Raw genomic sequence first — 12651 nt, 5'->3', positions numbered from 1 at the left:
TGCACCAATACAGGCTGGGGGATGAGCTGCTGGAGAGGAGCTCTGCAGAGAGGGACCTGGGCATCCTGGTGGATGACAGGTTGGCCATGAGCCAGCAGTGTGCCCTAGTGGCCAAAAAGGCCAATGGCATTCTGGGGTGCATTAAAAAGAGCGTGTCCGGCAGGTCGAGGGAGGTGATCCTCCCCCTCTACTCTGCCCTGGTAAGGCCTCATCTGGAGTACTGTGTCCAGTTCTGGGCTCCCCAGTACAAAAAAGACAGGGATCTCCTGGAAAGAGTCCAGCGGAGGGCCACAGAGATGGTGAAGGGCCTGGAGCATCTCCCCTATGAAGAAAGGCTAAGTGAACTGGGTCTGTTTAGCCTTGAGAAAAGACGACTGAGAGGGGACCTGATCCAGGTTTATAAATATCTGAGGTGTGGCGGCCATAGTGGTGAGGCCAGTCTCTTTTCAGTGGTACGTGGAGACAGGACGAGGGGAAACGGACATAAGCTGCAGCATAGGAAGTTTCGCACGAATGTGCGTAAGAACTTCTTTGTGGTGAGGGTGACGGAGCACTGGAACAGGCTGCCCAGGGAGGTTGTGGAGTCTCCTTCTCTGGAGATATTCAAGTCTCGCCTGGACGCCTACCTGTGCGACCTGGTGTAGGGAACCTGCTTTGGCAGGGGAGTTGGTCTCGATGATCTCTAGAGGTCCCTTCCAACCCCTACAATTCTGTGATTCTGTGATCTTGGGTGGTGCAGATGAGTATAGCTCACTGGCCCTGCAAAAGCATGGGAGCTGTGCAACAAGAGTGGCTGGTGCAAGGACAAAGGATCCCCAAATCTGAATGTATTCCTGGCACGAACACTGCTTTTATTTACTTTTCTACCTGGTTATCAAGTTAGTGGCTGAGGTAATGGGCTGCACCTCAATTAAAATCTACTTATCCCCATCAAAGCATTTAACATTTGTGCAAATATTAAACATTTATATGAATATTGAATGCATTTATTTAGAAATGATTTTTGTTTACATTTTCCCACAATCTGAGTAAAAATTGCAAATGGAAAGTAATTTACTTATGCAGAAATTCTGCCTGCATCAAACTAAATTATCTACCAGCAGTGGAAAAACCATCCTCATCAATGTTACTGGGTCTTCACCATGTCCAAACTCTACCCTAGCTACATAAGGGCAACAGTAAGCAGGAGTTCTGTGCTGTACTGTGGGTACTTTGTTCTTGCATTCCTTATGGAATTCTTGGATCCATAATGTGAAGGACGTGCTGACTTGTTTTACGATGTACCACATCAGGGAATGCAGTGCACAGTTTTCTGTTAGATTTGGAAAGGTGCAGGCTTTATATTAAAGGTTCATTTCTTTTTCATCGTTCAGCTAACTCATTTGCACTGTAATGTACTTTCCTATTCCTCCTCCTGATAGTTGGTGCTTTCATACCTATTTTACAAACCATATTTTCAGTCTAATCCATATACCAGTTGTCTAGAATTCCATAGCGTTGCTTATTTCTTACCTATAACTCTTAATAAAATATAGGGCTGTGCCAACCTATTATATCCTTAATAGAATATTCTAATGGTTATTAAATCAATTGACTCTGAATTTCACTTTAATAAATGAGTCAGACAGTATTTTCCAATTACTGTCAGCCGCCACCTTTCCAAAGAGCAGATTATTTTGATTGAATTTTTTAAAGCTGCTCAGCACTTTTTTTTTCTCTTTTTTTTCCCCCCACATAATGACAAAGAGCAGTAGCTCTGTACTGCAGGGAAGGAGAGCCTCTTGGACTGTATCTGACACTCCTTTCCATTTCATATTTATCCCAAATGGAAACTGAAAATGAGACATTTCTCTGCTCCTTTATTTATTAATGGTATCATACTTTGCACTTTCATAGCACCCTATCAAATTGTTTGCTAAACATGAAGAGTGAGACAGAGGTCGGTATGTAAACAGAGCTTTTTGCATTCTCTTTCCGCAACTGGCACCTTTGCAAGAGCTGCCACACCCTGGCTCTTTCATGCCAGTAAGAGATAAAATGCTGGCCTTGCTTTTAAACTCTCTGTGGAGAGCAGAGCCCTTATTCCCTCATCCTTCTGCAATGCTTGTGACCCAAACAAGCAGGCATTTTTGCACCTGCACGCGTATCTTAAGCCATTTCTTAGGCAGATCACAGTGATTCTGGAAGTCTTCCATGTACAGTAGCTAGTCCTGTGCTCTTCTCCAGCTCTTCTATCCCTCTAGTATTAAAAGTCTTAAGGGATACAAATTAGGTCAGCCTATTAAAGAAGAAATTAAAAATTAACACCTCCTCTTTAGAGATGGGTACTCTGAGAAACACAGGCTGTGTTGTCGTGCCGAAGGTGATGAGAGTAAGTCAGTGTCAGAGGTTGCAATGGACGCCAACACTCCTGGCTCCTGTGCCAGTACTGTAACCTTATCTGTCTCTCTTGAATTTAAATGATGCTGGTGTCACATTCCTGAGTGCAAGAACTGGAACCTTGCCCTTTGTTCCGAGGAAGCAGTGCAAAGCAAGTAATGTGCAAAAATGGGTGAAAGAAAGAGTGAGGGGAGGGGGTTAAAATTCCCTGAGCAGTGAAACTTAGGAAAAAATTTGTTCTATTAGTTATACAAATGTGGTCATATTTTAAATGTGGTCTTTAGAACTAGCAGAATAAAACATTTTATTTTTAAGAGAAAGCTTAGATTCTGCACAAATGGATGTCTCTTGCCTGGGGAAGTTTCCTATCTGCCCCAGGCGAGTGGGTGAGGGGATTTTTCAAACCCTGTTTGTAAGTCAGATTTGCAACATAGGGTAATCAAAGTGGTTTTGATGTTTGTGACCAGGAGATCACCTCACGTCTGTGTGGTACATGAAACACAATAGGGTCACATTTAATGGGGTTCAGTTCTTCTTGAACAAGTATAAGTGCTGTGTGCCTAAAATTAGTTTTGCTTCGGCATCAGGAGTGCGTGCCTTTCTTCCTACTTTTTCCTCATTAGGCAAGGTAAAAGAAAAAAAGGGGAAAAAAAAGCCTTTTCTCTCTTCTGTAGCTCCTTATAAAAATGTGTCTTTTTAGGAAGTCTTTCTCCCCTGAAATGTTTGAAGAAATCCCTGTTCAATGTTCCCATGCTCTAGGATGATTAGTGTGGTTCATTTACACTTTGCCAACAGTAACTCTGTGATTTGAGAATTGGCATCGATTATCTTCACCTTGACATGTAGAAGATCCTGAGATGGAGCTCCCTTTGTCCTAATTGCTTTGGCTGTGTGTATCAGCACAAACAGTTTGATGAAGAAACTTTACCCTGTAGGCTTTCTCACCCACAATTATCCTTTTCTGGGGACTTTCACTGTCCTCAGAACTATCTGTTTTGTAATGACCATGACAAGGATTTGGGCATAGAAGAAATGATCTGATTACGTGGCAGTCTGTAGGTCTCTTATAGATCATTGTCTATAAGTTCAGGGAAGAAGGGGCAGTTGTGTGTAGTTTGTTGAGTCTTCATCCTCTTTTCAGTATGCTCAGTTCTTCAGCTTGCTCACAGATGTGGGTTGCCTGCTTGGAGATTATGGTGTACAGTCTGCCTTACTGAATATGACCATCTCTCGTAGACATACAGACTGCTGTGTGTCAGATCTTTTCCCTTGTGCATCCTTTCATAGTGCCTGTGTGCTTACTTTTGCTCAGCAGTAGCAAAAACAAGGCATGCCAAAAGGGTTTGTCAGTGATGGTGGAGAACACAAAATCCCAGGCAATTCTTGAGAATCTGCTGAAACATTCCCTGATAAGGAAATAGCAGATATTTGATACGTTTGCTAATTTATCTCTAACGCGTTATGAAAGGTGTTGCCTATCCAGTATATCCCCTGTAGTTCAGAATATGTTTAACCAGTATGACAGTCTGGATGAAACATATCCTTCAGCAGCCTGACATCCCCTGCCTCCATATCCAGAGAGACTGTGGTGGCAAAACAGCAGAGATTCCTGAGCCTTTGTCCAGGTTGGTACTGAGGGCTATTTTCATTGAATCCAGTTGGAAATCAGTATGTGCTCATGTGGGCTGGGAGTCAGAAATCTTGGGTGTGATGTTGGTACCAAACCACAGCATCACCAGGACCTTTTTTCAGATGACTCCTAAGTAACAAGCATCACAGAATCGTAGAATCAATCGTAGAAAGGTCTGGGTTGAAAAGGGCAATGATGATCATGTTATTTCAACCCCCCTCTATGTGCAGGGTCATCAGCCACTCGACCAGGCTGCCCAGAGCCACATCTAGCCTGGCATTGAATGTCTCCAGGGATGGGGCATCAACTGGCCTAAAGAACTGCTGTGTGTGGCATGGAGCATTGCACCCACGCACATGTGCTTTCCCACATACACAGCAGCAAGCATTAGCCATTGCAGCTACTGATCACCGTAGGTTGTAGGGCAGAAAGTGGGCAGCCTTCTGAGGTGTTTGGGCAGGCAGGGTGCTCACCTATGTGGCTCCTTTTCATCTGAGAGCTGGTGGTGTGGCACCGGTCACCATGTGTATCTGTTTTCTGGTAATCAAACCCTGCCTTTACCTACACAATCAATGCCACTGGTGTCGCACACGGGTGATGTACAGAAGGACCTTTCCTGAACCACGCTGTCAGAATTGAGGCCTCTGCAGCAAGGCTGGAAGCCACCACTCACCTAGCAATTGTTTCTAAGTAGGACACAGCCGCTGAGTGGCCTGCAGGTCGTGCAGCACCCTCAGGAAGAGACCTGGCGGCGAGGTGCAGGGCTTCCCAGCACAATGGGAGGAAACACAGGAACGGGCGGTGGGGGGTAGGAGCCACGTGGCATTGACGGGAAAGCTGTGTCAGGAAACACGTGGGGACTTCCTGGAGTTGGTGTAAGGGGAAAATGCAAATAAGCAAAAATAATCCTGCAAAATAGCAGGATTTGTCAAAAAGGGAGCTGGGAAATCCTGACGTTTGCGAAAGGTTTTGTATGTGCCCACAAGACTGGGATAGTGGAGTAGGGGTGATGCAGGGGTGAAAAATACCTCCCCTCGCATGACCCGCTGCTGTCAGCCAGAGTGGCAGAAGCGCGCACTTGGAGATTCCTGCTTGTGGCTTGTGGAGTGGTGTGTGAGCAACGTTCAATTCCTGCACTGCTTTGGAAGTGTTCTTGTTTGTGATCAAGTGCTTCCTCTAATAGATGCTACTTCTGGTTCTATTCATCGTTTCCTACTGATCTCTAAGGCTCTGCTTTCCTATCTAGTGGCAATTGTTTCTGAAAAAGCTGTATTTTAATGCCCAGTTAAATTCCTACATGCTGAAACGTTGCAGATAAACACTTTAGCAGCTGTGGATGCTGAGGGGCATCCAGTTTCCTGAGCTGAGCAAAACAAAAAGCTCATTCCGTTCATAGATCATGTATGACATGCTCTTTTGTAAGGCCTATAGTGAATTTCACTCCTACTCTCGTTTTTCCCACAGATGAAGGACTGAACCACGAATGCAAGCTCTGCAATCAGACGTTTGACTCTCCTGCCAAACTCCAGTGCCACCTGATAGAGCACAGCTTTGAAGGCATGGGGGGCACCTTCAAATGTCCAGTGTGCTTTACAGGTAGGAGGCGATCGCTGCTTGTCTCAATCCTGCCTCTTCTGTGCCTGCAGAACTCCCACGTGTAATTGTTCCATGTGTTGGCTTTAGGTCAGTTTGTGCTCATTAGTAATGTTAGCTAGAAACCATTCAGAAAACTGAGCTTCTTGGGAGGGCAAGCATCCATCTATAAGAATGACATTTCAATCTCTTCAGTTAGAACTGCTTTTTTACAATTACAGAAATTATAATCTGTTACCTTCCATGATGTCACACTCAACATCTTCACGTTCCAAACTTGCTGACATTAAAACTGCCCATAAATTTGTACTTTAAAACTATGCATGATTCATCTAAAATGACACATCTCATAGCAGAACTGCTAGATGTAGCCTGCACGGCAATGTTCTCTGAATGAGCAGGAGAGTCCACTTGTGTTTGTTGGCTTCTGGTGAGAGGAAACGCCCTTGTATTGTGCTTTAGAAAGCAAACCATGCTATCTTGCCACAAGTCAAGTTCTGCTCTCCCCTGACATAGGTTCAAGCCTAGAATAATCCTCCCCAAGTCAGTGGTGTTATTCAATAGTAAAACACAAGTGAGAAAATAACTTGACCCAGTACAGCTAAGCAATGTTTGGGCCATAATGAGGAGCAGAAAAATGCTGTTGTTGGAAATGAAAACACATTAAAAGGATGCCTATGGAGTTGTGCATTTTTTAAGGACTTCTTAATAGGATATTTTATAAAACAATAACCTAAAATGTAAGTCTTAATATGTAGCTTACATGCATAATTTTTCTTTACAAGATGAAAATCAAAGATGACCACAAACGAGACAAAACACGCTTTGGGTATTCTCTCATCACTGGCATGCTAATTCTGGAAGCCATTCGAAGTTTTTGTTCCCCATTAATGGAAGTGAAGGGTTTTCACTGATAGACAAACAGAACCTCTTACAACTTCATTTTACTCCTCTTTGTTTGGCAGCTCCCCTTCAAATACAACCTAAGTACCTGCTACAGAGGAAAATGAAAATTGCATTCTTCATCTCTCAGAATGAGTGATCATTAATGAATATTGCCTCAACTGTGTTCAGTTTCCACACATTTCTGCAGGTTATAAAATTAAAAAAAAATGTGTAGTTTATCTTCATTGCACTGCTTATATCGGTAATGTCTGAGCCTGGATAGTACAGCTGTAAGTAGTTTGCCTATCCAGCATCTGCATACAGTATTTTTTTCAATGTGGCATTTTTTAGAACAACAATATTCTGCTATTTTTTCCCCCTTGCCTTTGTAGACGTGCTATGAAGTAATCTTTTTTTTAGCGTGACACCATGGGTCTTAGATTTCCAAGTTTGGGGGAATTGTAAAGGCAATATAAAAACTTGCATCTGTAAGGAGCTCCCATTGACAATTCTCCACGTGAGCTAGATTCCTGATAAAAGTAATCCTTTAATGTTTGAGCCAGTAGCCTTGTAAAATGTGTTAAAGACTATAGAGATAAGTCGATTCCAATCTGTGTGGAACACTTTTTCCTTTTAGCTGATGGGGTAAATAGGCACCGCGCATTAATCATAAACAATCGTGTTTTATTAGCAATATGCTATTAAATTATTTCAGCGTGTCTTGCTAGAATATTAACAAGAAGTGAAAATCCCCAATATTAGTTTTATATGGAAAATGGAATCTGAGTCCCTTTTTTCAGTGTAATGAGAAATGTGATTAAAATGTATGACTCAGAACAACAATATTCTGATATTTTTTTGTTGCTTTGCAATTAGAATAATTTTAATGATTAGGAGTGGAGTCAAAGTCAAGTGCCAGCATCTTTAATAAATCCTTTCCCTGCCTATACAGATTAATATTGTAGATGCAAACTTTTTTAGGTCACAGTGCACCAGGCATCCATCAGAAGTCAGTGCTGCCAACCCAAACACTGCCTCTGGCATATACAATTTAATTATTAATAGTATGTCTCCTAGGTAAACTGTTACACAGTCTTAGGGCCTTGTTTTGTAGTCATTAAAATTGAACATGTTTATATTATTGAAACCCTTGCATTCAGTGTGTAGGCAGAGTTGATCTTAAAGTATCCAAAGAGAATTTACCTGCAGTTCTGTTTCACATTTATAGACATTGCCCCAGTGTAGCTGTGGGATATAATTTTTAGCATTAACACATTTAAATACAGAGCTGATTGTTAGCTTTAACTTTAGGCAAACGCAGTAAACAGGACTTTGGAACCTATGCTTTTCAAACCTGCTGGTTGCTAGGAAAGAAGTTTGTATGTGTTCAATCAAAGTGCAGTAAGCATGAAAAAATAATTCTGAAGAGAAAATGGCATTTAAATCTTTAAATTTAAACTTCACTTGTCCTGCTAGGGTCTCCTTTTGCTTCCTTCTTTTAAATTTCTTCAGAAGCCAGACATCTGTTTCAATTCATTTAAAATGAAAAAGGATCACACTTTACAGTTAAATAGAGTTTGTTGGTACCCTTTATAGCAGCAGCATAATGTGAAATTAGAGTATGCCAGCTTAATTTTACCTCTTGGAATTTCAGAGTGTTAGTAGGGAACTTGTTTATAAAAAATGCTTCACTTGCTATGCAAAATAATGAAAAACTCATTGTTTGTCTATTATTTTAGTGTTTGTCCAAGCAAACAAGTTGCAGCAGCACATTTTCTCAGCCCATGGACAAGAGGACAAGATCTATGACTGCACACAGTGTCCACAGAAGTTCTTCTTCCAAACAGAGCTGCAGGTACATACTTGCTACCTAGGGGTTATAGTAGCGTTGTGTATTTGATAGCTGAGTTCATAGATTTGCTTGCCATGACCTCCTCTGATACTTCTTCATCACTGGATGGGAAGGATAAGGGAAATGGCAGATAATTCAATTCCCATGGCTTCAAAAAGCTGCTAGCAGAAAACCACTGTTACAGACCTGAATTCTGGGAGCCACCTTTGGATTTTTTCTTTGTGTATCATTGCATCTCAAGATATAATTGAAGAGAGAGCAATTGCCATTGTATTTTGAAATGGGAAATAGTATATTCTTCTGCCACAAAAGCTAACCTCTGATGTGGCAGTGTAGGAATGAGGGGAAAAAAGAGACAGAATTTATCTTGATTTACCTACTGACCAAACCCATTTCCCATAAATCCCAACTTAGTGGGAAAAAAATATGTATGTACAGTCAAACAAGTGTTACACTGCCTTCTTGTCTGCTGTTTGTTTGACCCAGGATATGCTTATAGTAGATTGTTAATGAGAACAAAAGAACAGAGAGAAAAAAATAAATGCCAGAAAAGATCTGAAAACAAATTTGGGTGAAGGAGTTATTTACTTCATATTAGTATCTGAAGTAGCTTGTTTTGTGAGGAGAGGTGATGGTGTGTATTCCTGATGTGGTAGTGTATTTTGACACAGCAGCAGAAAATTGTTCCTAAATTATTTTAGTTTATATTGACATATTAAATTGGATTAACAGAGGAAAAGATTTCAGTGTCTTAGATGATCTGTAGAGATGGAGCAAAGAAAAGTATTTGTACTGTTTACACAGTAAGCAGCCCTTCCCCTGCCACCTGCCATGTGATTTTTATATGGAATTAAAGAATTTTTTGACACTCAAGTATTTTTCAGTAGTTTTTAATAGCAGAGCCCACATGTCTAAGTCCTTTGACTGAGTGGGATGTCCACAACTAATTTTGCTTTGCACGAGAGCTGTATTTCATCTCATCAGCAGAGGCTAATGAGACATGTGCATCCATATGCTCATTTAGTATTTCAATTTCTGTATGTTTTACATACTGAAAACCCAATACAAATATTTGGTGTGATGATATGAGATACCTCTTTGAAGAAAAAGGAAATAAGAGAATTTAAGTCGTGCATCAATTCATCATGTAAGAAATCAGAATTTGTGTCAGTTGTATTGTATTTTTCCTTTTTTAGTAATCCGTATTTATGCATAGGAGCAATACAGAAGAAAGCCTTTTTGATAGCCTTCCTTACTCTCTGTGTTGCTGTAGGTCATCTGGAGCATCGTATCTGTGGCACTTCAAAGTGCCTGTGCTGTAACTTTTTTAATAAATTCAAACCTGTTTCATTTACTGTCTGTATCAGGTGTTAGTGCAAGCTCTGACCCAAGGTGGGAGAAGACAAAGAACAGAGAAGATAATGTTAAATGTTTAAGGGAAAAAAAAAAGTCATTCATAGTGGTGGAAGATAGAAAACTGAGTTTTGATGTCAGAAAATTTGTTCTTGTTGCTGTTATTTTTTGCAGGGTTGCTTTGCAAAGTATCCCCAGTGAGGTGAAATTTCTTCAGAAAGAAAATGTTAAAATGTTTTTGTCTCAGTAATTCTCACAAATTCCATTGTTTATCACTGATAAATCAAAATGCAGAAGTGTACAGAAGTAGAGAGATGAACGGTGTCTGAAAAGACAAAGGAGAGATTGCCAGGGAAGACAAACTAAAAGGAAAAAAACGATATAAAAAAATAGTAAGATAGTGCAAGTGTGCAAAAGAAAACAGTGAAAAGAAACTGGAACAAGAGAATAGAAATGAGTCTTAACAGCAGAATTTACGTTGGGTTTTAAAAGAAGCAGAGTAAGTAACTGAGGATGCAAAATATATAGAGATCCACATGTAATAGTGGCACATAAGATCACCTCCTTGCTTATCTGTCTCCGTAAAATATGATCTCATTTCAAAATACATAGGGTTCCAAGCAGCTGCCTCCTGGCTTTTATTCTATAATAAGAAAACATGTTTTTCCTCTCAAAATTCAACCCTGCTGAAGACTCAGGGCAAGATTTTGCTGCCTCCATCTAAGCCTAGTTCATTAAAACTACAGTGTAACTGGAGCACCTGGTTTTCTAGTGAAGGGCACAAAAGGGTCTCCCCACAGAGAGACAAATTATGCTCTACATTGGCTAGGTGACAATCAGTGTGTTGGTTGTTCCATCCTGCAGAAGGCTCTTAATAGACCATATCTCCATACCCTTAGAGACAGCTTCTCCCTGGCTTATCTACATTGGCAAAAAGGGAAAGGTATTCATTTTCTTATTCACTTAGTTCATTATGCTCATTATTTTAATCAACTTGGGTAGCCCCACCCCAGTTGAGAACACATTATATTTTTTAAAATGTCATTCCATGATGCCATTCGCATTTGCTAGAATCACTTGCTTGCTGCTTTTACCTCCAATTCACCCTGGTTGGTGAAAGAGCAGCAAAGCACGAAGGCAGAGCTGTAGATACTGACTTCAGGAATCTGCTTTTACTGAAAATACATTGATCTCAAGATCTCATTTAAAACCTCTTCTAGGAAGCACTGCTTTGTTCAGGCTATCTACCAGCTGAAGCAGTGGAATCTTTGGCAACTAGCCTCCAGCTTATGTTTCTCTATCCTTTCGCATTACCATGGCTTGTGTTGGGGCTTGCAGCATAACAGTGTATTTATGCCCTCTAACAGAAGCAGTTTCTTGCTTTTAATTTAAACATGCATCTAAAGTGTATCTCCCATGCATGAGAGATGCTAATCATCTCAGATTAGAAACCATGGACAGCACTCCATGGCTGTAGGGCAGAATAAGAACACGAACAAGACAGAGCAGAACAGAACACAATAGCATAGGAGTCCTATCTTTGTGTATAATACTGATAATCAAAAGGAATGAATTCAGGAGTACAGAAAAAAAATATGTTATAATGATGCTTGACTTGGTTTTGGCCCAGTGTGACTCTTTACCTTCTTTGCTTTTTATTTTCTGACTCCTGTTTCTGGAAAAGCAGGCTATAGGAAAATAAAAATCCCTACTTTGTACACTCATCTCACCTCAGGGAAGTTACTATCTCCTCACTACCAATCTTCACACACACACACAACAAAAAAAACCAGAACACAAAAACCACCATTAAAAAGTACCACTCTTTTTAGAGATTTCCATGACTTCACTCCAGACCTTTGTTAGGAATACCAGGCAATCTCATAGTTCCAAGTTTTGATAAGAACAGAGAATAAATGTCCAGCCTGAAAATCAAGCTTTCAATGCATTACTCAGTCTTTAAATTAAAATAATTATATTTTATATGAATTTACATTTTGCTTTACCATCTTCTAAATGCTTGTGCAAACTGTTCCAAACAGAAGTCTTTATAAACAATATGATAATGAATGTATTTTGTTATACTGATTCTTAGACTGTTTGAGGTGGGTGCTATAATGTTCAAAAAACAGCAACGGATTAACTCTGCATTCCAAAGAGTTTAAACCCAAACTGGTGAAGAATAGCAGGAGAAACAAAGGTGTAGATAGGTATAGTGACTGATGCAATGCATGCATCAGTTTGATGGCCAACATGAGACCAGAAACCTGGTGTCCTGAGCCTATATTACTGCTATCTACCTCTCTAGTCTCTCTCTGATTGCAAATTTACTTGATAAAATATGTGCTTTTCTCAGAGAAAACAAAGAAACTAATTTTAATCATTTCCATATCTCACTCTTTTCCCACCTTTACTACTTCTAAACGGCTTAGTGGTCCATAGCTGTTGAGCTAGCTTTATTTATTTTTTATTATTTATTTATTGTTTGTTTGTTTGTTTGTTTGTTTTGAGATTATACTATCTCAGTAGAAAGGAAGCAACCGGAATTGTTTTTTAATAATAGAGCTGTATGCTTTAAGGGTGTTCTTACACTCTTCAGACTGTTTGGAATTTTCATACTTACATATGCTCTCCATCTATGTGCTATATTTACACTTCTGAAATTAAGTTGAAAAAGTATGTCCTTAAACATGTTTATTCTTTTGAATGGAACACTTTCAATAAGACATGCTTCATATGATAAGGGCTTTTCAGAAATAGAGTCCTAGGGAAAAAAAAAAAAAACATTTGTAATGATATTTAAAATCAGAAATATATCAGATATTGTAGAAGGAAGCAGCAAGGTATGTGTTCTTACAGAGAGCGTGGATGTCTCCAAGAAGTTGAAATTCTCATTTTGAATACCTGAAGCATGACCATAGAGCTTTCTATACAGATAAACAATTTTCTTCACCCATCA

At 40.1% G+C, this 12651-nt stretch overlaps 1 protein-coding gene across 1 annotated transcript in view; it reads left to right on the top strand.

The window, feature by feature from the left end:
• The window catches only part of ZNF521 (zinc finger protein 521), a 217540-nt gene that overhangs the window by 181174 nt on the left and 23715 nt on the right, over positions 1 to 12651 (top strand). The window contains exons 6-7 of the mRNA XM_031552839.1: positions 5474 to 5605; positions 8227 to 8342. Coding sequence (XP_031408699.1) covers positions 5474 to 5605; positions 8227 to 8342 — 248 coding nt within the window. The remainder of the gene's footprint in view (positions 1 to 5473; positions 5606 to 8226; positions 8343 to 12651) is intronic.

This window comes from Meleagris gallopavo, chromosome 3, assembly GCF_000146605.3.
Source record: "Meleagris gallopavo isolate NT-WF06-2002-E0010 breed Aviagen turkey brand Nicholas breeding stock chromosome 3, Turkey_5.1, whole genome shotgun sequence".
NCBI lineage: Eukaryota > Metazoa > Chordata > Aves > Galliformes > Phasianidae > Meleagris > Meleagris gallopavo.
The sequence above is the reverse complement of the archived record's forward strand: the minus strand, read 5'-3'. Positions and strand labels throughout refer to the sequence as shown.